At 38.8% G+C, this 20,922-nt stretch overlaps 1 protein-coding gene across 1 annotated transcript in view; it reads right to left on the bottom strand.

Moving 5' to 3' along the window:
- Positions 1-20,922, bottom strand: part of TRIM66 (tripartite motif containing 66) — a 52,319-nt gene that overhangs the window by 26,990 nt on the left and 4,407 nt on the right. The window contains exons 2-7 of the mRNA XM_064657388.1: positions 14,598-14,701; positions 10,618-10,765; positions 4,216-4,348; positions 3,470-3,586; positions 1,564-1,678; positions 71-217 (exon numbers count right to left, since the gene is read on the bottom strand). Of these exons, the coding sequence (XP_064513458.1) occupies positions 71-217; positions 1,564-1,678; positions 3,470-3,586; positions 4,216-4,348; positions 10,618-10,765; positions 14,598-14,701 (764 nt within the window). The remainder of the gene's footprint in view (positions 1-70; positions 218-1,563; positions 1,679-3,469; positions 3,587-4,215; positions 4,349-10,617; positions 10,766-14,597; positions 14,702-20,922) is intronic.

Genomic DNA, 20,922 nt, shown 5'->3' with positions numbered 1-20,922 from the left:
GTATTATTTGAGAAACATGAAGTCCTTAAAACAGTTCTCACAATTACTGCCAAATAAGTATTGCTCTTACCAGTTCTTTACTGAAGAGAAATGGGATGCTGCTTTTACTGCACACGGCCCAGCTGATGAAGTTCTGAACATGTTCTACCTGTCTGCCTAAAACCACAACGCCTTGCAGTTGTTGCTCCAATTTCTGCTTCCTTTCACTGGTGATCTTCTGTTAATAATGTGAATCAGTAGAAGACAGATGTCAATTCTTCAGACACCCATATTGCATACAATCACTGGCACTGCGTTATGCATTATTTCCAGCAATACTGTTGTTTAGGCTCTTTTTAAACCACCAATCATAAAAAGAAAGAAAATCCTACTCAGGAGATATGTCTGAATTCGGGAAGAGCAATGACTTCCCCAGGAGCAAACAATCTGCATTATTCTGGCCTCGATTTAGCAGATTGATGTAACCCAAGAAAGCTGTAGAAGTTGGATCGAAATTGCACCTGGACCACTTTTTTTGCTCTTACAATACACAACAGCAGAGACTCCAGAAAGAATACACAAGAGGAAGCATGTACCATTTCCTCGGAACAGTCTTCCGGTCTCCATGATTTAGGGACCACAAAAACAGAGCCTACATTAGCAGCCTTGGTGTATTTTTCTATTAATTTCTCTAATTGCTTTTGAACCCATGCACAGCACATAGCAACTTGGAGTTTCACACTTATTCACCATTTATGTGAAGAACAACCTGTTCTTGTCTGATTTGAACCTCGTACCTGCCAATTCCATCCAATGCCCCCACAACGCACTTCAACTGAGCACTGCAAGTGCATGCACAGTTCAGCTGTGGTTATAGATGACTCAGACAAACACTGAAATGTTGTCAAAATACATGAACATTGAATTTACTTAATGCTTAAAAAAAGATAAAAATGATAACATAAATTTCTCTTTTTTGCAAAGCTACTTAGCTGAGTAACCACATTTGAATAAAAATACATAAGTTTCAAGGTAGCCAGCCCATGCTGAGTGCCTTGTCTTTCCTGTACCTGCTAAAATGACCCGAGAATAACCAAGAACTGGAAATTCTGATCAGCAATTTTTGTGCTCAGCACATTTCAAAATAAAATCATATATATTTCAACTGGACATCCGAAAATTGAAGAGTCAAAACTACTGGGTCTGTTGCAGAAAGCAGACCAAAGAATCATTTTTGAAACAGGATATTAATTGTGCTGCTATTGGGCTTCTACGAATTAGACATTAAAAACAGAAGCTGGTTTGTTTTGTAGGTACTCAAAAGGTGCACACATATTCTCTGTAAATGCATTAGAAAATGTGGTTGACTCATGATAAGCAAACATTTTGTCACTTCACCCTGAATCTTTGTCAAACATTGATTCTACATAAAATTCTGCAGGGAAAAAAAAAAAGAAAAGAAATATTTGAAAATATAAACAAAGGGGCAATAGCTCTCATAGTCTATATTCTTTCTACTGGCACTGGGGTTAAACTTAATTTAGTTTAATTTCCCAAGGTATCAAATAAACTAGCCTTACTTACTTCAAGTTGTTCAAGAAGGATGTTTGTTCGTTTATCGATTTCATTCATCAGAACCACCTTGGCCATTTTTATTTGGTTTTCTACTTTTTTGTACAAATGTTTTACTTCAAGCAACCTAGGGGTAAGAGATACACATCCCTGAATGAGTCAACTGATATGTCATTTATTCATAGCTTGGTAGTTATTTGTTACAAGAACTGATTTAACTGTTGATGGAAATCCAATTCAAGTTGTATCATTTTCCATTAGTTCTCTCACTCTTCTCTTTAAACATAGAATTATAAAATGTTTTGGGTTGGAAGAGAACTTCAAAGGTCTTCTAGTTCAAACCCCCTGCAATGAGCAGGGACATCTTCAACTAGATTAGGTTGCTGAAAGCCCCACCCAACCCGGCCTTGAATGTTTCCAGGGGTGGGGCATCCGCTACCCCTCTGGGCAACACATTCCAATGTTTTACCACCTTCATCATAAAACTGTTCCTCCTTCTATCTAGTCTAAGTCTACTTTCTTTCAGTTCAAAACCATCACCCCTTGTCCTATTGCAAGAGGCCCTACTGAAAAGTCTGTCCCCATTATTTTTAGAAACCACTTCTAAGTATTGAAAGGCCACAGTAAGGTCTCCATGAAGCTTTCCCTCTTCCAGGCTGAACAACCCCAGCTCTCTCAGCACATCCTCATAGGTATTCCATCTGTCTGATCATCTTTATGGCATTTCTCTGGAACTGCTCTAACAGGTCCACGTTTCTGGTGCTGAGGACTCCAGAGCTGGATGCAGTACTCCAGGTGAGATCTCACCAGCATGGAGTAAAGGGACAGAATCACCTCCCTCGACCTGCTGGCAACCCTGCTCTTGATGCAGCCCAGGATACAACTGGTTTTCTGGGCTGGAAGCCCACATTGCCAGTGAATGTCCAGCTTTTCATCCACCAGTACTCCCAAGTCCTTCTTCAGGGCTTTCCTCAATCTCTTCATGCCCCAACCTCTCTTGGGGGTGCCCTGACCCAGGTGCAGTACATTGCACTTGCCCATGTTCAACCTCAGGAGGTTCACAGGGGCCCACTTGAGCTTGTCCAGGTCCCTCCAGATGGCATCTCATCCTTCAGGCATGTCAACTGCACCACTCAGCTTGGAGTCAGCTGCAAACTTGCTGAGGGTGCACTTGATCCCACTGTCTCTGTCATTGATGAAGATATTAGACAGTACTGGTCCCAGTCTGACCCCTGAGGGACACCAGTTGTCTCCAGTCTCCATCTGGACATTGAACCTTGACCACTGCTCTCTGGACGTGACATGCTTATGCTGATTGATTCGCGCAAACATCATGCCAAGAACAGTCTTAAGTTCTTTGTCAACAAATACACACAGAATACATCCAAAAAACTTCCACTTTATACTAGAGTATAAACAGTACAAATAGATTTGTACTCTTTGAAGGTGTTTGAAATGGTTTCATTAATGCCAAAGAGAGATCCAACAGCTACTAACTGCATAACCAGTAGCTGAAATCCAGTTCATATAATTAAATATTTTCATTTTTGTATTAGTCTTGACTGCATTGCAGCTTGTTTTCAGGTTTCTTTAAGAAATAAGGTATTTTAAAAATTATCTTTATTCCTAATATTTTCAAATTCTAGTTCAGAACCAGATTATACCAAAAAAATAAATCTTATCTCTGAAGTCAGCTGTCACATGCCTTATAAAGACTACGGAATCATGTATTACAATACCATGACTTGTCAGCACCACTCAAACACAAATTTGATATTTTTAATCTTCCTATTATTTCCTATCCTCCAAGAAAAAAAATATAGCAGCTGCACTTAATTCTGTTAACCTACATTTAGTGAAAATAATATTTTTGCATATCACTCACTTTCATGGGAAAAAAATAATGCATAGCAATTACCTGTCTTCAATCTGTTTAGCTGAAACCTGAATCCCACTTTTTTTCTCTTCCACTTTGGTTACAACATTTTCCAGAATAACTCTCTGGTTTTGCAGAGCTTCCTCAAGATGTCTGAACCTGTAAAAGAAGGGGAAATTCTCACACTATGTTTTTCCATGTTCATAAATAAACAGTCTATCAGTCAATGAGTTTAGGGGACCAGCTGCCTTAATACCTGTCTGGACGTGATGCCCTGCTTCTTTTCTACTACAGGTGCTCTCTGTGGCAGCTGAACCTTATCAAACCTCATACAGGCAGGCTCATGTCACAAATTGTCTATAAACAATTCCTTACATGGCTCACACACTTCCACAGGCAAGCAGCATGCTTGAGCATTGCTAACTCGGGTCTTGTACAGTCATGAAGCCCCTGGTAGAGGCAAACGTTAAGTATTTGAAGCATGCTCAGAATAGAGTTCAACTTGTGCCTTTGAGCACAGTCATGAGGAACTCTCTGCATACACAGCACCTGGGCAGACAGTACAGCTGGGAAGGTACACACTGCTGAGAGCAGTGAGTGCCCCCGTGAGGGCAGTGAGCCACATGCTACACCACCTGGGCATAAGACAACTGAGCTGAGTTTGCTGTGGCTTGTAAGTTCAGACCAGCCTGCAGCATCAGCTGACAGGAAACACAGATGAAAAGTCTTAGATATCAATTAGCTACAGTTTTAGCCTTGATTATGATTAAGCAATGAGCGTGTGGTACCTGTGTTCCTTATGCTCTGCCAGAAGGCAGCTGCGGCAGGTCAGGGTGTCGCAGGTCTCACAAAACAGCCTGAGTGGCTCTTGAGTGTGCACTGGACAAAATAAGGAAAACTCGCTTGCTTCATCTTCAGTTGCTGAGGGAAATAAATAAAACAGTGGTGTCATTGACAAGGACTACTCTTAGGGTTCAGAAAAAGAATCATAGAATCATAGAATCATAGAATCGATTGGGTTGGAAAAGACCTCCGAGATCATCGAGTCCAACCCTTGGTCCAAATCCAGTCCATTTACTAGATCATGGCACTCAGTGCCACGTCCAATCTGCGAGTAACCAAACTCACAATTGTAAGGAAAGTCTTGATATTTTTAAAAGGCGCAGAACTGGAACCATCCGATTATATGAAGCAGGGATTGTTTGTAGTTTTTTCCTGGCCTTATATGTCCTACAAACTGAGCACATCAGAGGGGGTCAGAAAAAGAGGCATCAAAACAAATTCGTATTGTCCTCCAAATTCTCATGAGTTTTAAGTATCTCTCATGATTTGGTGCACTTGCCTCACAACTTTGAATGCCCTGGTCTGGCAAACCACTCAACAAAACTGGACTGCAAAATGTAGAATAGCAAACATATTACATAAACCTGCAGTCACAGCAGAAGCAAGGAAACCTTTTGTTCTTAAAAAGTCATATGAGCAATTGTTTCTCAAATTTGTGTTTGGTCCAATGCAGTTTATAAAGTTCAGCAGCTAGGGCTGATATCAGGCCCTAAAATCTGTTTTTAAAGGGATTTTCTAAAGAGTGGTGTGATGATGAGTAAGAATGGACAGTGGATATGCAAAGTGGAAGAATTGCTTCTGTACGATCTATTCTTGCCCTCTTTCCTGAAGGGTAGAATTGTTTCAGAAAGAAGGAACACTGTCACGAATGCCAGAAAAAAAAAAAAAAAAAAGAAAAAAAAAAAAGAAAAGCTAAACTATGGCAAAACAAACTCTGAAATTAGATATTCACAAGTACATCTACATTAACAGTTAAGGCCAAAGCTCTGCTCTTGGACCCAAAAAGCACAGATTCCAGAGCCTAATTTTATTAACCAATGTAAGGACAGGCCATCACCATTACTGGTGAAAAATATTGTTTTCTCAAAATGAACAGAAAGCACAAGCTCGGGTACAGTGACAGATTTATGCAGGTCAGTGTTCAAATCCTGTGTCCACAGAACCATCAACGTTATTAGCACATTGGACTACATACAGGGACAACAAGAAAAATCACATGATTGCATCCTCAGAGTACTCCAACAAAGACACTATCCCCTTATTGCTTAGGAACATGTGAGAAATTAAATAATGCAATCATTATTAGATAACAAATATTGATAAAAACTTTAAATTATACAAAAATAGTTATTGCTTATATATCATTTGCTCATAGATCATCCTCTCATCCTGTAGCAAAATGGAGCCTTTTATGGAATCAAGCTTTTGAAGTGATAATATTGCAATAACAAACCCACAGCATACAACAAGCTATACTGACTCAGTCACTTCAAATTGGAAGAAGTGACAGAGAAGCCACAACAGAGAAGTAGAAAGGCTAAGAAAATCTGATGGTTGACAATGAGAACGAAAATAGGGAGAAAATCCGTGCCACGCTCTAAAACAACATATCAAATTGCCTAGTTTTGAGATTGCTATCTACTCTAAATATTTCTAAGAAGGTTGATTTATTTCCTCCAGTTCAATTGACTTTCCTTCCGCCTTCTTAACAATGTGCAAGAAGATAATTTGTGGCAGATTAGGCTGAGATTTTATGTAACAGCATTACATAGTTTACATTGTTATGAATTATTTACTGCAGTATCATGTTTTATTCTTTGGGGAAGTTTATTGGTTTATATAATTACTAAATCAAATGCTAATAGATAGCATTATTAAAAGAGGAAATAAGATTAGGTTTTTTTATTCTTCTCCAGTACTTTCTTCTAGCAAGGTATAAACTGAACTCACCTTCAAAGCAATATTTTTTTCCTGATTATATTGCAAACATGTACTTTTGTATTAAAACCTGCAGCTGCCATTGCAAATAATATGTAACAAGCAGGTTGTATAACCAATATATAGCCAATGTGGATGTCAAAGATCATCTTTTCCTCCCTTATAGGGTCAGATTTTACATCTTAAAAGGAAAACAAAAAGACCATAATAACTATCTCAAGATTCATGGGTTGGAAAAACCTCTGGAAGTGTTTAGCATCTACAAAGCATACAAGCTGTTTTTCTGAAAACTCAAGATCAAATTATCCATATTAAACTCCAGCTTATAATGAGATACTGTCTTTAAGGTCTGTGTATAATGAAGCCTAGTCACAATCTTATATAATGATTTCTCCATTTTTCTCTCTGTAAAGGGTTCTTTACCCTTTGGTGATTGCAATCATCCAAGAGAAATCAGTGGGATTTTTTTAGTACCATGTCAGATTTAAGAGACAGGCAGATTCCAAATGCAAACTAAGGATAAAATCAGTGTTATCTAATTACAACACAGATCCACATCCTCTGCCACTAGTAATCCCCTGACTCAATTGACATGTCAGTGAGAACTGCCACTGAGCTGTGGTATTCTTGACCTACTTTACTTACACTCAGAGCAACACTCTTCAGTTTAAAAAGTTTAATACTTAGAAATCAGGTGCTAAACAAGGGCAAAAGCCTGTTTTTTTCTAGAAACATATACCTTGACCACAACTATCCATGTTAGTTTCTTGATAAGAACCTCATTTGATGAAAAGGGAAAGCTCAGTTGCCCTAAATTCCGATAATTCATCATTTGAGTCACCATTTTCTACAGCCTATATTTTCTTTATCTCAGGTGTATCTCTTGAATAATTAACAGAAAGTTTTCAATCTCTCTTCCTCTAACCAGTTCATGTCAACTTTGGAAAAGCAATCTCATCTTAGCTAATACAGTTCTCCCTCCACTTGCATAAATCGCAGTGGCTCAAACTTTGATTTTGTAGGTTCATGCTTAACCTTGAGAGACTGAAAGAAAAGGATAGTATAGCAAAGAGAAAATTATTCAATTTGTGCACTAGCCTGTAAATAGCTGAGATGTCAGTACCAGATCATTTACCACCAACACAGTTTTGACTAAAGGATTGTTTCTTCTCAGTTGCAAAGCACAAATTTCCATATAACAAGGAAAGAGTCTGTACTAATACCTAATGTTCTTTTGAGAAAACTGGGACTAAGAGAGCTTCTGGTTTTGTGACTTTAAGCAGTTCAAGAATTTTGAAGAACTTTGAACTTAACTAATTTAACTTATTCCTAGTGTTAATACAGAGCCCTCCAGTGAAATGCTCATTCTTCAGAGATTATTCCTCCAAGACTGCTGCTTGATCTGTCACAAAGCTTTGGCTCATGATGCCAGCATCTAGTTCTCCAGTGCTCATCAAATTCATTCCAGAAGCAGATTTCAAAATTTTGACATCTTGTGGTCACAGACCAAGAAACTTTTCAGGGCTTTTTTTGGTTTGGTTTTGGGTTTTTTTGTTTTGGGTTTTGGGTTTTTTTTGGAGGGGTTTTTTTGTTTTCAGTTTTTTCCTAACTCTCAGGAAACATCAGTGTGTGTGAAAAACAGCAAGTAGCACAGTTTAACTCATTTGTGAATCACCTCTCATCATCTGTTCATGTTCATAACCAGCAGTAATTGTCTGGCACTCAAAAGAGAACCGCAATTTTTGATAGTACCTCTAGAAGTGGTTCAGCTAACGAGAATACAGCAGAGCAACTATACAACATATAAGTGATAGTGGCAAACTGGGGGGGGGAGATGGGAATCACAGCACTGTCCAGTGTGTGTTATATTTCTGGTTTTATGCTTAAAAAACAAGGTCTTTTGGTAGAAGTTCAGTAACACTCTTAGCTAATCAACTGGGACTCAGAACACTCCCATAACTTTCCATTCCGGTTCTCAAGAAGCGCATTCAAAACAGCAAACTCTAACTAGCACATGCACACATCCCCACCTCCAAGCTACCAAAATGCTATGGAAGTGATAAAAATAAAGTAGTTTCATAAAGCTGTTTCCAAAAAGAAAGCAATTTCCAATACCAAGAAGCCCTCTCAGGGAATCCCCTACCATCAGTAGTCATTTTGTGGGCCTTTATTTAGACTCACAAAGGATGTGACAGTAGACAAAATGAAATCAGGCTACTTTAAAATTGTTTTCCTCTTATAAAATATCACATTTCTCTGGCCCAGCGCAGTTCTGTCTCTCCCCATGCCCTTAGCATCTAAATACAAATTTGAATGAAGAGTAAATTCTCAAAAATTGGATGAAGTTGGCACACTGCTCTGCACCACAGCCTCAGGAGTCATCAGGCTGAGGTTGCTGCTGGGCATCCAACTCAGCCATTCAGCTGTGTGATCTGGATCTCACTCAGCAAGCAGTGGATGGTCCAGGAAGGAAGCAAGAGGATGTGCCAGTGTCACTGGAAGGGGAATTCTGTCAGAGAGCTGCAGGCTCTGCATGGCAGGGGGTGATCAGATGTATTACACTGAGCACAGATAACACGAAAAAGCAGAAAAGTTTCCCGGGGAAGCCAGGCTCCCCTAGTTCTGTCACTCAAGGAAGAAATGGTTTATCAAAATTAATAGAAATAGGGAGGATTAGTGAGGGGTTTTTCCTACTTTACTTCATTTCAGACCCAGGATATCTTACACTTTTCAGATGACAAAAGAAGGTCTGGCCCTTGTAAAGCAAATTGCAAAAGACAGAACAGTTTAAAGGTGCAAAATCTCTCAATTGTTGCAAGGGCTTACAAAGAAGGTGACTTGTTCAGAAGCACCATACACAGACTGAAGATGGCAATTGAATCTCAAAGCAGAGCATGGTTTATTTCCAGAAGCCAAAAAAACCCCAAACCAACAGTCTGAGTTCAAGTATTTGCTTTCTTTGAAGTATTCTCAGGGGATATCTGTCCTAAATAAATAAAATATATATAATGCACAGATTACATTCCAAATAATTTTTTGTATTAACTACCCTATACATGCACTACCAATCCCCTTGTTCATGGGTTTTTTTCAGCATATAGAATTTAGCACTAACCTAAAATTCTTTCTCATCTTATGTGTTTGCATCTTTTTCTTTATATAGCACACAGAAACCCACAACTAAGTCACACATATATTTTCTTACCAGTATTTGTCAACAATATGAGCTAGTAATCTTAGTTAAAGTGAAATGAAATTATAAACAGTTGGAGCCTCAAAACCACAGTCCTTATCTTGTCATCAACTCAAGAAGAAAAACATATTGTCCATCCAATCAGGGCATTTGAGAGGGGACTGGGGGACTTCAGTTTATATTATTCTCTAGAAAAAGACCCAAAAAACATTTAAATATAATCTGTGCTTTTTTATTATTACCATTCTTACATAATTTTTTTTTTTGTTTACACCCTATTTGGCAAAGGCATATCATGTCTCAAGTGCCTCAAACTCTGTTTGATGTGACCACCCAGTGCTTAAAAGAACTCCATCTATGGCAAGTACAAAGTACAAGCTTCCACAAGAAAAATCCTAAAGAAAAAAATTAAATAAAAAGTATAACTACTTGGCTATATTTATTCCTTTGTCTGTCCTTCATCTTCCTTATGAAGAAGGAAAGCACAGAACAAACTCTCTGGCACAAATAAATTCATACCTGAGCAAAGCAAAGTAAACTTAAATCACTGTATAAAATTGAAAAATTCTTATTTCAGGTTACAAATTGCTTACATAAGTTTAGGTTAGGATTCTCCACAGCAGATTTCTGGCATATGAGTAAAGAAAATAAGGAGCAGTAATAGGAGATGGTAATACTTTCTGTGGATCATCATTGCATAGGGATGGTACATATTTGCCAGCGGGCTTCATTTATGCTTGCTCACGGCAAAATACACTCAGGACATATGCTTTTCCCTCCAGGCTTAGAAAAGGAACATCCTGTGGTGATCACAGCCTTTTGCTGTCTGTGACTCCCTCATACACCTTGCCCACGTGCACAGGAATTGCTTTATCATAGTTTTCTGAATGAAATTACACAAAGGAGGACAGAAACACTAAAAGGGCAAGGCCTGTTGCTCTTGTAGCCTTCCTCACTCCACATATTGGAAAGGTGTGTGGAGAAGATCATACCTGTGAAACACAAATATCCAAACTTTTTCTAATACAGTGGAATGCTGATTGTGGCAATAGCCTTAAAGTTGGAGAAAAATCACATAATCTCTCGTTGACAGGTACACAACCTTCTGAGTCAAGCAGCCAGGGCATGGTGTCTGTGGCACAGAGCCTGCAACTACTCCTTTTTCAACTGAATAACTGACATGAGAAGAAATGAAATTTCTGTGTGTGTTCAGTACCTGTGCAGCCTTTCAGGGATACAGACAGGAAGCGGTCTCCAGTTTCCTTGCCATGTCTGTGCTCCTCTGTACATGAGCTGCACAGCCACTTATTGCATCTGGTACAGAGACTGTGAGCAGGTCTCTTCTCTTTACACATGGAGCAGCTCTAAGAACAAAAAGTGCAATTACATACAAGGATAACAAATTAACTGTACAAACTTATTTTTAGTAGACCATGATTCAGATTGGTAAGCTTAATGTTTTCCGTTCTCAGACTAATGCAATTCAAGTCATCTTAAGAGTCTGGTTATGGTATAAAAGGGAGAAGAATAAAATTAAGACTTGAAGCTTTCAAATAAAATTGGTTGTCTTTCTGTGCTTTAGCACAATCAAACATTATTATGACATGATGCAACAATTATTCAGCAAAATTCTAGGCTCCATGTTACACATGAAGTCTGAAGAAATAATCATAATGACTTGTTTCTTGTGAACTGAAAAAGCAATGAAACTATGAAATAAGACTTGTTTGATTTAAGTTAGGTTAAAAGTCACTTTGAAAATGAGAGGCATGCTCTATCCCTTTCTGTTAGTGCTGTAGTACTTACTGATGGCTTTAACACGACAAATGAGTGTACATCTTACTTTTATATATTTCTCTCTATATATATTTACATAGATAGACACAGATATTTTCTACCTCAGAAAAGATAGTCTAGGTTGCCCAGTAAATATGTGGAATGTTAGAAAGTCCATCAAAAAGTTTTTTAACTACCATTTCCTTTGTAATCATAGCATTATGCAGAAGCATTTTACTACATTATTTTAGTGTCATGCATTAATTTCTGTTTGACACTAATTATTTATTAAGGAACTAAAAAAAAAGTTGGTTATTTCTGCTTTTGTGTATGTGAAAGTAAATTGGAGCTATGACAGCAGAGCTACTCTAAATCTATACTGCTTTATTTAAAATTAGAGCTTACTCTATTTGCTTTAACATTGTACAAACCACTCTTATCAACTCATTGTTCAAGAGTTTCTAAATATTCACAATTTTTTTCTAACAGACTGGGCAATTCTCGACAATAAGACAACAAAGCAAAATTTCAAATGTGTTTAATTGTCTAGAGAGGGAACTGTCTGTGCAAGCCATTCTGCTATTTTAGCCATTTGCTTATCAACATTTTTTTTTCCAAAAGGTACATGTCATAATTTAAATCAAAAAAGCCTAATAAAACTTACATAACCAAAATGCAAGGCTATTTATGCTTGGGAGCAAAGCTGGTTATATAAAAAGAAGTGTCTAATTCAAAATGTAGGCCCATCAAGGGCCAGCTTAGGGATCAGGTCAAAAGTTGAGTGATGCTCTTCCTTCTCTGCAGTAACCAAAACTGCTTAAACACAGGTTTACCTGTAACAGTTCAGCTGTCAGTCTGACTAGAATTTATGTTGACACTGTTCTGTGTTAACATTACTTTTAAGTTGTAGAGTGTTTTCAGAGTTACATTATTTATGACATGGAAATGGGCTTTTGGGCAAGAGATTCTGAATTGCATATTTTTCGAAACTCCTGCTGCTGGCATATAGCACATTCTATCATTCATGCTTCACTGTCTCACACACTGAGAGACATCTTGCTTCCCTGACAGATTCCCATTTGAACATATTAGGTAAATTAAGAGAACGATGGCAGTTCAGCTGTCTCAGCTAGATGATCTGGTGCTTCTCCTTTTGATGTCACCGATGGTGAAACTATGGCTTTAATTTGGGGGCTGATGGTAGTGGTTAAAGACAGTAAGAAAGTAAGCTACATGACTTGACTGTTAATAAAAAGGAAGTAAGCCAAAAACTATGAGGAAGGTTCACAATTTGCTCTGGGGTACTCATATGCTCCAGTGAGAAATATGCTTTACTGAACAGCTCTTAGGGCTCCTAAGGGATTACTGAAAAGAAAAACCCTCTTTTAAAGATGGTTTGAAAAAAAATAATCTAATGCTTTTGAAGACATTAGATATTCTCATTTGATTTCCTTTCTACACAAATTCTCATTGAAAAGTAAATGATGCGAGTCACAGTAATTAAGAAATCCCAGTATAGTAAGTGCCTTTTAAACATTCAGCAATATCTCATGAATTTGCTTCTTCTCTTTGAAGAGTGCATGTGAATAGACCCCTTCTTGCTTTAGATCAAGTTATGTGGCACTCTACAAGCAACTTATACTTAAGGATGTCAATACACTTTGCTTGTATTGACTTTATTTCCCCAGAACATTTCATGAATTAGGTTACACATTATTTACTTTTTAACAATAGAAAAAAATGAAACACAGAAATGACTGACAGGGAAGAAGTGCATCCCCTCTAGAACTTTTTCCAACCATGTTGCTGGGAAAGTCATTGTCTCAATTTAAAGAGGTCTCAAGCCTTCTGCATGGGACAGAACCAATGCTACAAATTGTTGCTGCCTCTACAGAGGTTAAGTGGAGTGGAAAGACATTTTCCTTAATGTAAGAAAGAGGATAAGTGTTCACCTCCACCCAAAGTTCCTGAAACTGAATATCCAATATGGCTATCTAGCTTCCTTGGGAATCAAAAGTGCAAAAGAGACAGACTAGGCCCAGAAGCTGGTGCAGAAGGTGAAGTCCTGTATCCCTGCTCCTTTGTTACTCTTCCCTTGCTTTGGACCCCATTTTGTATAAAACAGCCAGCAGACTACAGAATAATTTTGACAAGTTTTCACCTCTTTTAACTCCCAGCTATAGGTAATACTATCACATTCTGAAATAAATCTTGCTCCTGTTTTGTAACACAGGGGGAAGAGACACACCTTCTTCTGTCCTTTGTCCCTCCTGTCAACCCAAAGTAGTGGCAACTACAAAACTGCAAGAATAGTCCTGCCTGTTAACTGGGTATTTAACAGAAGTGAAATCCAACTATGTACAGTATCAATACAAGGCCAAGGTAGTAATCCTTTTTGTCTTCTGATTACCCTTTGAATCCATTCCCCAACGGGAAAACGCAATGTGATGTGGCTTTTTTATCATTAAAACAGACAATCAGAAAATTATAATTGCCCACATGATCTAATGGGTAATATTGTTGTAAGCACTCGGTCAACAATCTGCTGCTGTGGCCAGCAGATCAAGGATGCAATCCTCCCCCTCTGCTCAGCCCTAGGGAGGCCACATCCAGAGTACTGTGTTCAGTTCTGATCTCCACAGCTAAAAGAAACAAGAAGCTACTAGAGAGAGTCCAGTGGAGACCACAAAGATGATGAGGGGTCTTGAGCATCTCTCCTATGAGGGAAGACTGTGGGAACTGGGCATTAGAAGACTGAGATGGGACCTCATTAATGCATATAAATATCTCAAAGGGGTGTCAAGGGGATGGTGCCAGACTCTTTTCAGTGGTGCCCAGTGACGGATCAAGGAGCAGTGGACAAACTATAACACAAGAAGTTCCATCTCGACATGAGGAAGAACTTCTTTACATTGAGGGTGGCAGAGCACTGGAACAGGTTGCCCAGGAAAGTCATGGAGTCTCCCTCTCTGGAGACATTCAAAACCCACTTGGACACGTTCCTGTGCACCTGCTCCAGGTGACCCTGCCTTTGTGGGGAGGTTGGACTGGGTGATCTCCAGAGGTCCCTTATAATACTGACTATTCTGTGATTTTTTTACTTTTTGTTGAGAGCAGAAAGAGGGCAATGAGGAATCCAGGAGTTTCAGTATCTTCCTAATACATTGATTATGGCAGATACAGTAGGATCAATATTTTTAATTGGCTATTTGAAATATAGAGAGTGAAACTCATTCTTCAACTGAAATTCAAAAAGTACTATGAAGTCAGTATGTCCATCTCTAGTAGTGAAGTAATTCCAGTGCTGCCTAAGCAAACTGTTGAGTCTGTTGTTCAAAAGAAAATTTGCTCTGTTTTCAATGTTCATCTGGTACTGTTTCAACAACCCACAAGGCAACCAACTTTGTGGTTTTCACTTACCTTTGCCATGGCTGAATCACCAGTCGAAAAGTCCTTGAGGAAGAAATTCTCAACTACATCCCTTGCAAAGCAGGTCTGTTTGCACACAGGACAGGAAAGGATACCTGAATTTTTAAGAAAAGAAAACCATCACAAATAAAACAATGCACATCAGCCCTGTGAACCAGGAAATTATACAAACCACACTTCAGTATTGCGGTTTTTATATCTCACGTGGGCAGTTCCAGGAAACTAAGGCATCCTTCAAGCCCTAAGTTACATGTGGCTAGATCTAGTTCAATATATAGAAAAGAAAAACAAAGCAACAAAATCTCTAGAAAAACACTACAGTTCAGTTGACTTATTTCAATATTTATCAATTACATCTGCATGTCCAAATTAATTCATTAAGTCTTACAGATTTCATTAAAAAGGAGTTGCAGTTTAAAATGTATTCCCTTGTTACAGATCTAGTTGTGCTTTCTGATATTTTCTAAGGTTCTCCTGAGCCAGCTTTACATCACCAGAGGAACATTCAAGCATAAAACATACACTCCTTAATACTAGTTTCACAGTGCAGGATGCTATTCAAGTGAAGTGACAGAGGAGCAACATGCTGCTAGCAGAAGCAACAAGTCAGAACACAGGTAAAGGATGAAAAAAAAAGTTTCATAAAGAAAAGTCAGAATTGCAAACCATCTATCAAAACATGACCACCCCTAAAGCAAAGCAAAGCAAAAAGAAGAAGAGAACAGTATGAACAGCAAAACCTGGTTCCACCGTCATTATCTACTGAGCACAACTGGGATGAATCTCCATGTCTGTCTGGGCTGAGAACCAACAGTTCAAGAAGGTGTCCATAAGCGCACACCTGCATTTTTTCACCTCTGTTATTTCTTCATTCCTTGACTTCCTGGGCTAGGACTTATATTTGGCTAGAAGCTCCAGTCCATTGATTTGGCCATTTTTTTTAAAAGGATGGTGCATGTTTCTGACCCCATTTCTGTAAGTTACTGTAGATGTGAAAACAGTCCTTCAGAGATGGTGGTGGTGTCTATTTTACCTTATCAAGTCTTTTTTTATCCAAGATTTTCTGTCCTGTTGAGAGCAGAATTTCAGTGCTATGCTCATCTTGCCAAGTCACATGTTTATGATAACTAACAGAATTTTCCATGACTAAATGGTGTAAACTCACTCAAAGCAAGATTTTAAAACAAGATCAATGACAATATTCTTCTGAACTATGTTCAATGTGCTCTTTTTCCTTAACTAAATTTATTTTTGCATATGGAGAGTGGCTTGTAGGTTAATTATACCTTGTTTGTTTCTCTTTGTATTAATAGTTAAACAGAGACTCATGTTTTGAAGGTGCTTAATATCACCTGCTCCTTGGAATGTGGCTCCTGCAGTCCCTGACCAGATGCACAATACTAATTCTGAATTTCTCCCATTTTCACAGCTGGGTACTGTAGCTTTAACAGCAGCGTTTTACATTGACACACAAACCCCAAAACATTCCTACATTACCACTTCCGACAAGAGCACCACACAGTCAGATGTCTGAATATGTTTACTTTCATTCATGAATATTTTGAAGAAACCTTGAGTTCTGGTATATCTCCTTTGAAGAGTACACCTTACCAAGAACCACTTCCATGAGGTTTAGGTCTCTTTTAGCCCAAATCTTACATAAAAGCAAAAGTATAATTGTTTACTATTTTTCAAGGTTGCATTTACAAGCTGTCATTTAGGGGCCCAAGTAGCAGACTATGGTGTACCTAAACTACTTGTTTAACTGTGCATTTCATACAGCAGTGAGTGTTCATGTAGACACGAGAAGGAACAAGCAGTATCCACGGGCAACTGTGCAACTCAGCTACAAGTCATCCCAGGGGAAAGGGCAACACAAGCAATTGCCAATGCTCTGTTCATCTTCTGGGGGTGTAACTTGAGTCTTGTTTAAGTGTATTCTGATGACAGGAGTTACAAAGATGATAAAAACTTATCTGATAAAGATGCCTGTAATGGCAGAAAGCTGTAGAAGCCTTTTAAACATTTCCTCTACTTTGCACCCTTAATATAAGGAGTGCAGCTGAAAAGGTATCTTAATCACCTGTAATTTTTGTAGCTAATCATGTCTTCATATGTTACACCCTAGGACACCACACTAGGTCACACTGAAACCTCTCCATCTTTTCCCAAATTAGTGTGTGTGTGTGTGTGTGTGTGTGTCTTTTAGATATCTCTTAACAGCTCAGTTCTCTAGAGAAATGTCAAAACAGCAGGAGCACTGCAGTATGCAAGACAAGCTGTGTTACACTGACAGTGCCCTCCTACTCCTCGTAAATGGTGCATACTACAAGCACTAGTGAATTGTAGTGCTGATTCCTAGGAGGTGAAAGTTCTCAAGTTTCCCTGTGAGCACTGTACAAAGTGCCAGAGTTGCAAGAGCAGCAGAAAGAAAAAGACAGATACATTGTGACTGAAAAGCTAGGAAGTAAGATACCTCCTTTCCGAGCAGGTTCTCAAATAAGTCTCACGGGACAAGCTCTAATTCTCCACGTGGTTAATAGGAAACCATCTCTTGACTTCACAGAGAATCGGCTTGAGCCCTTTGAGACTTGGAAGCAGTTTCTTTCTCCCACAACAGCATTGCCCAAGCAGGGCCAGTTCTGGATCTGGCAAACGCTAAGAGAAGACCTCCATACTGACACTACAGAATACACTGCAAATTGACTGAAGGGGAAATTATCCACAGGTTACTTTCTGAAGTAAGAAATGCATGACTCTCACAGTTACTCTTTCATTTACATGCCACACGAGTGAGCACGCAGTCTTACACAAAACATTTCTGGGAATAGCTTCTCACTGGGAAACAAAAACATAGAACTTTGCCATAGCAAGGACCACTTCTGTCTGCACACCACAGAAGACAAATAAGTTAACACTGAAGTTACTATTTTATTTCATTCAGTTAGTGTGGAATGTTAAATCAAATTATATCAATTGAATGATACTTAATAGAATACTTATGGCCTCAGGCATGTTCATGTGAACTTTAAATTCTGCTAATTTGTTACAAACCAGTGAAGTATAGAGTACAGTATAATTAGAATGCATTAATTTGATAATGAGCAAGACCGTCTTTTAAATGTTTTTAAATTAAAAAAATTTAAAGCAAACTTCAATACTTTTCACCCTTAGAAAGCATAAATCATGCATGGATTTCAGTTCTGCACAAAAGCCTCCTTATATATTTTGAGAAATGCAGTGGTATTAAAAAATGTGAAACAGCCGAGACTTTGAAGGTAGATGACATTACTGCTGATTACAATTTTATGATTATATGATTATGATCACTGCCCCTATGATTAAGGGATATCCAAAAGTGATGCCCTGAATGCCATAGCACAATTTTTTCCCCAGGTTTCATATCCAAATTATGCTACTGAAATCAGTGCTGTTCCAGAGATACACATGGAGCAAGTTGCATGCACACAGATCAGAACTTGGTATTAAACTCACTACCACAGACCATCAAGTACAGCTTTGGTTGTGTAAATGTCAAAGTGTATCTTAAATATCCAGGTAACTGTAAATTATAATGATTTAAAAGCTAAAACTCCCCTGAGATGAACATAAGACATGTAGAGCTTTCAGCTCAATTACAAAAAAAAAAAAATCAAAAAAAGAAGAAAAAATGATGGGGACACCATAACAGAAAAAATGATGGGGACAGTTAACAGAAAAAATGATGGGGACACCATAGCAATACAGTATCAGAAGTTGTCTCCTACTCATAGGAGGGTTAATCAAAAGCACCTTCTTACCTGTCCTAATACTGAATTCTATCTCTAAGACTTTATTAAAAGCACAGGAGACAGATTTTTATCTTGCTAGAAGAGGGCTTACCTGGATGTGGTGGCTTGAGAGATCATACTTGTTCAGCTAATTGGGCCTATTTGATACCTTTTTCCATTTAATAAAAACCTCTGCTCTCTGGAAGTGCCCAACCTTTTTCAGTATAAATTCCCCAAAGAATCTAGTGTTAGCCTGGCATAATAAATACACTGCAGAATGGTTTGCAAAGCAATTAACCTGAAATTAAGCAAACCTCACACATGTATTTACAAATAGTCACAAGCAGAGCTACATCAACACTACAAGGGGAGCGCACTACGTTGCGCTTGTGCTCAGAGTGCAAATCACCAGTAAAGTACAATTTCCTAGAAGCCCCTTACCTGTGCTCTGGATAAACAGTTAGAGAGCCACCCACAAAGTCACCTGTATCAGGGAGCAGGTGTTATTAAGAGCTGCACACACAGTGTGCTCCCTGGAATCAAGCTGTGCCGCGATGAAGACTGAAGTCACTACACCTTTCATGGAATAACTGGGGATGCACCCCCTTCTTTGACCTGGAATGCTGACAAATCAGCAGGGAAGAAAGATGTACTGGGCCACTACAAGGTGCAAAGTTTTTCTCCTCCTGCCGCCTTTCTTGTTCACGCCTCTCAGATTCATTCAGGTCTCCGATAACTCACCTTGGTTGTATTTTTGCTGAATAAAAATCCCATAGTTAAAATGAATACCAGCATCCTACTTCCCTTCTTGCCTGGGTCTTCTCTCAGTCCTCAGAAAAACCTGGAGCAGGTGTTCGGGTGGAAAGAGAAGAGCTTTTCCAAATCCTGATTGTAGCAGGTCTCACAATGCCATTCACTCCCACAGTACTTTTTGCAGGCCATTCCCTAAATATTTTCTTGCCTTTCTACCTTACCACTGCCTTCAAACAACACCGTTAATCTGTTTTAAGAACCTATACTCGGCAGGCAGCTCATTTAAATATATCATTATTACAGCACTGTGGGTGAAGGGAAGAGTAGTCAGAAGCCCTAGAGACTCACTGTTTGCACGTATGAGAATGATGCAATTTCTGGATCTAAGCAGCAATTCAACATGGAATTACAGGATTTGAACAACAGTTGACATATTAAGAGATCAGGAGCCAAATTCAGCTATGGTGCAATCATGATGCCTAAAGAGAGTCCATTATTGATATCAAAACCTCTAGAAGAAGCAAAGAGCTGAAAGAGCTGTTGACATGCTCTATTTTTGCATGGAAATTAAATTGGCAGGAAGGAGGTAGGAACATTTGCATAAATTATCTTTTAGAAGTTCATGGATTCCTGCTGTTTGGCACTTGAAATCATTATTTATGGCATCACATTTCACTGCTACAGAGATGACCACAAATTCAGAAAGTCTAGCAAGAATCCTGATGTTAGATTTCAGCCCTGCTTCATTGGGATACACAGAATAAAACCCTATTTCAGGATTATATGAGGGGACAAAACACATACAAGCTATTTGCAGTGTATTTGAGTTATCAGCTAGTACTGAACAATCACTGGAGACCACAGTGTACTGGACAGACTCCCACAAAAGTTCATCACATGGGGGATTTAGAAGAATAGTCTTACACTGACATCCTTCCAGGGCCCTGCTACTCCCATAACTACCATCCGTAGTAGGATAATGCATCTGAACACCACCACAAAAGACACCAGCACTAGAAGTGACAATATCTCTGTGTGTAGTTATGCTTATGTACAGGCATCTCTGAGCCCTGAAAAGGCTTCAGCAACAGATGTTTACTTTGCTGAATTGGTCTGCAGCCCTTTTTCACAAGCCACACATTTATCTCCATTCTCACACTCCCATCAGCAATAGTAACTCAACAGAGGGTTGGGCAAAAATGGAAATTCAAAGGCAGAGAGTCCAGTAGACAGACACAGTTAAGCAGCCTGAACACTGCAACTCCACACCTGGGATGTCCAAGATCAGCTTTCAGGAAAACAACCAACTTCTGCCATGTAGTGTTCAAGCCCTAGTTTCCCCCAGGTCAGATCTCTCACATCCCACAGCACTTTCATTTCCATTAATGAAAGTTGCCACATTGCATTAGACCTGGGGAATAGTAAGCAGACATCAAGGTAGTGACCCTCAGACAGTGTGTTCCTTTGTAGAAGCACAAATAAAGAAAGAACTAGAATTTCTGAGTGCCCTCAAGTATTTACTCCACCTATATTGCAGCAATCTAATTTGTAAGTGACAGAGCTATGGATAATTTGCAGCAATCACCTCTGAAAGTGCAAAGTGTAACCTCTCCACCACGTATGGACACCGAGTACAAAGACCTTTTGAACACGAAAAGCCGCAGCTCACAGTTTTGTTTCAAGGTCTTCCACTCTGGTCAGGTTCAAAAAGAAAGAATCCTCAAGCTGGCCGTCTCAGAAATAAATCAAAGCAGATAATTAACTTATTATTATCATGAGAATTGATTAGCATA

The sequence above is a fragment of the Pseudopipra pipra genome, chromosome 6 (genome assembly GCF_036250125.1).
Source record: "Pseudopipra pipra isolate bDixPip1 chromosome 6, bDixPip1.hap1, whole genome shotgun sequence".
Lineage (NCBI taxonomy): Eukaryota > Metazoa > Chordata > Aves > Passeriformes > Pipridae > Pseudopipra > Pseudopipra pipra.
The sequence above is the reverse complement of the archived record's forward strand: the minus strand, read 5'-3'. Positions and strand labels throughout refer to the sequence as shown.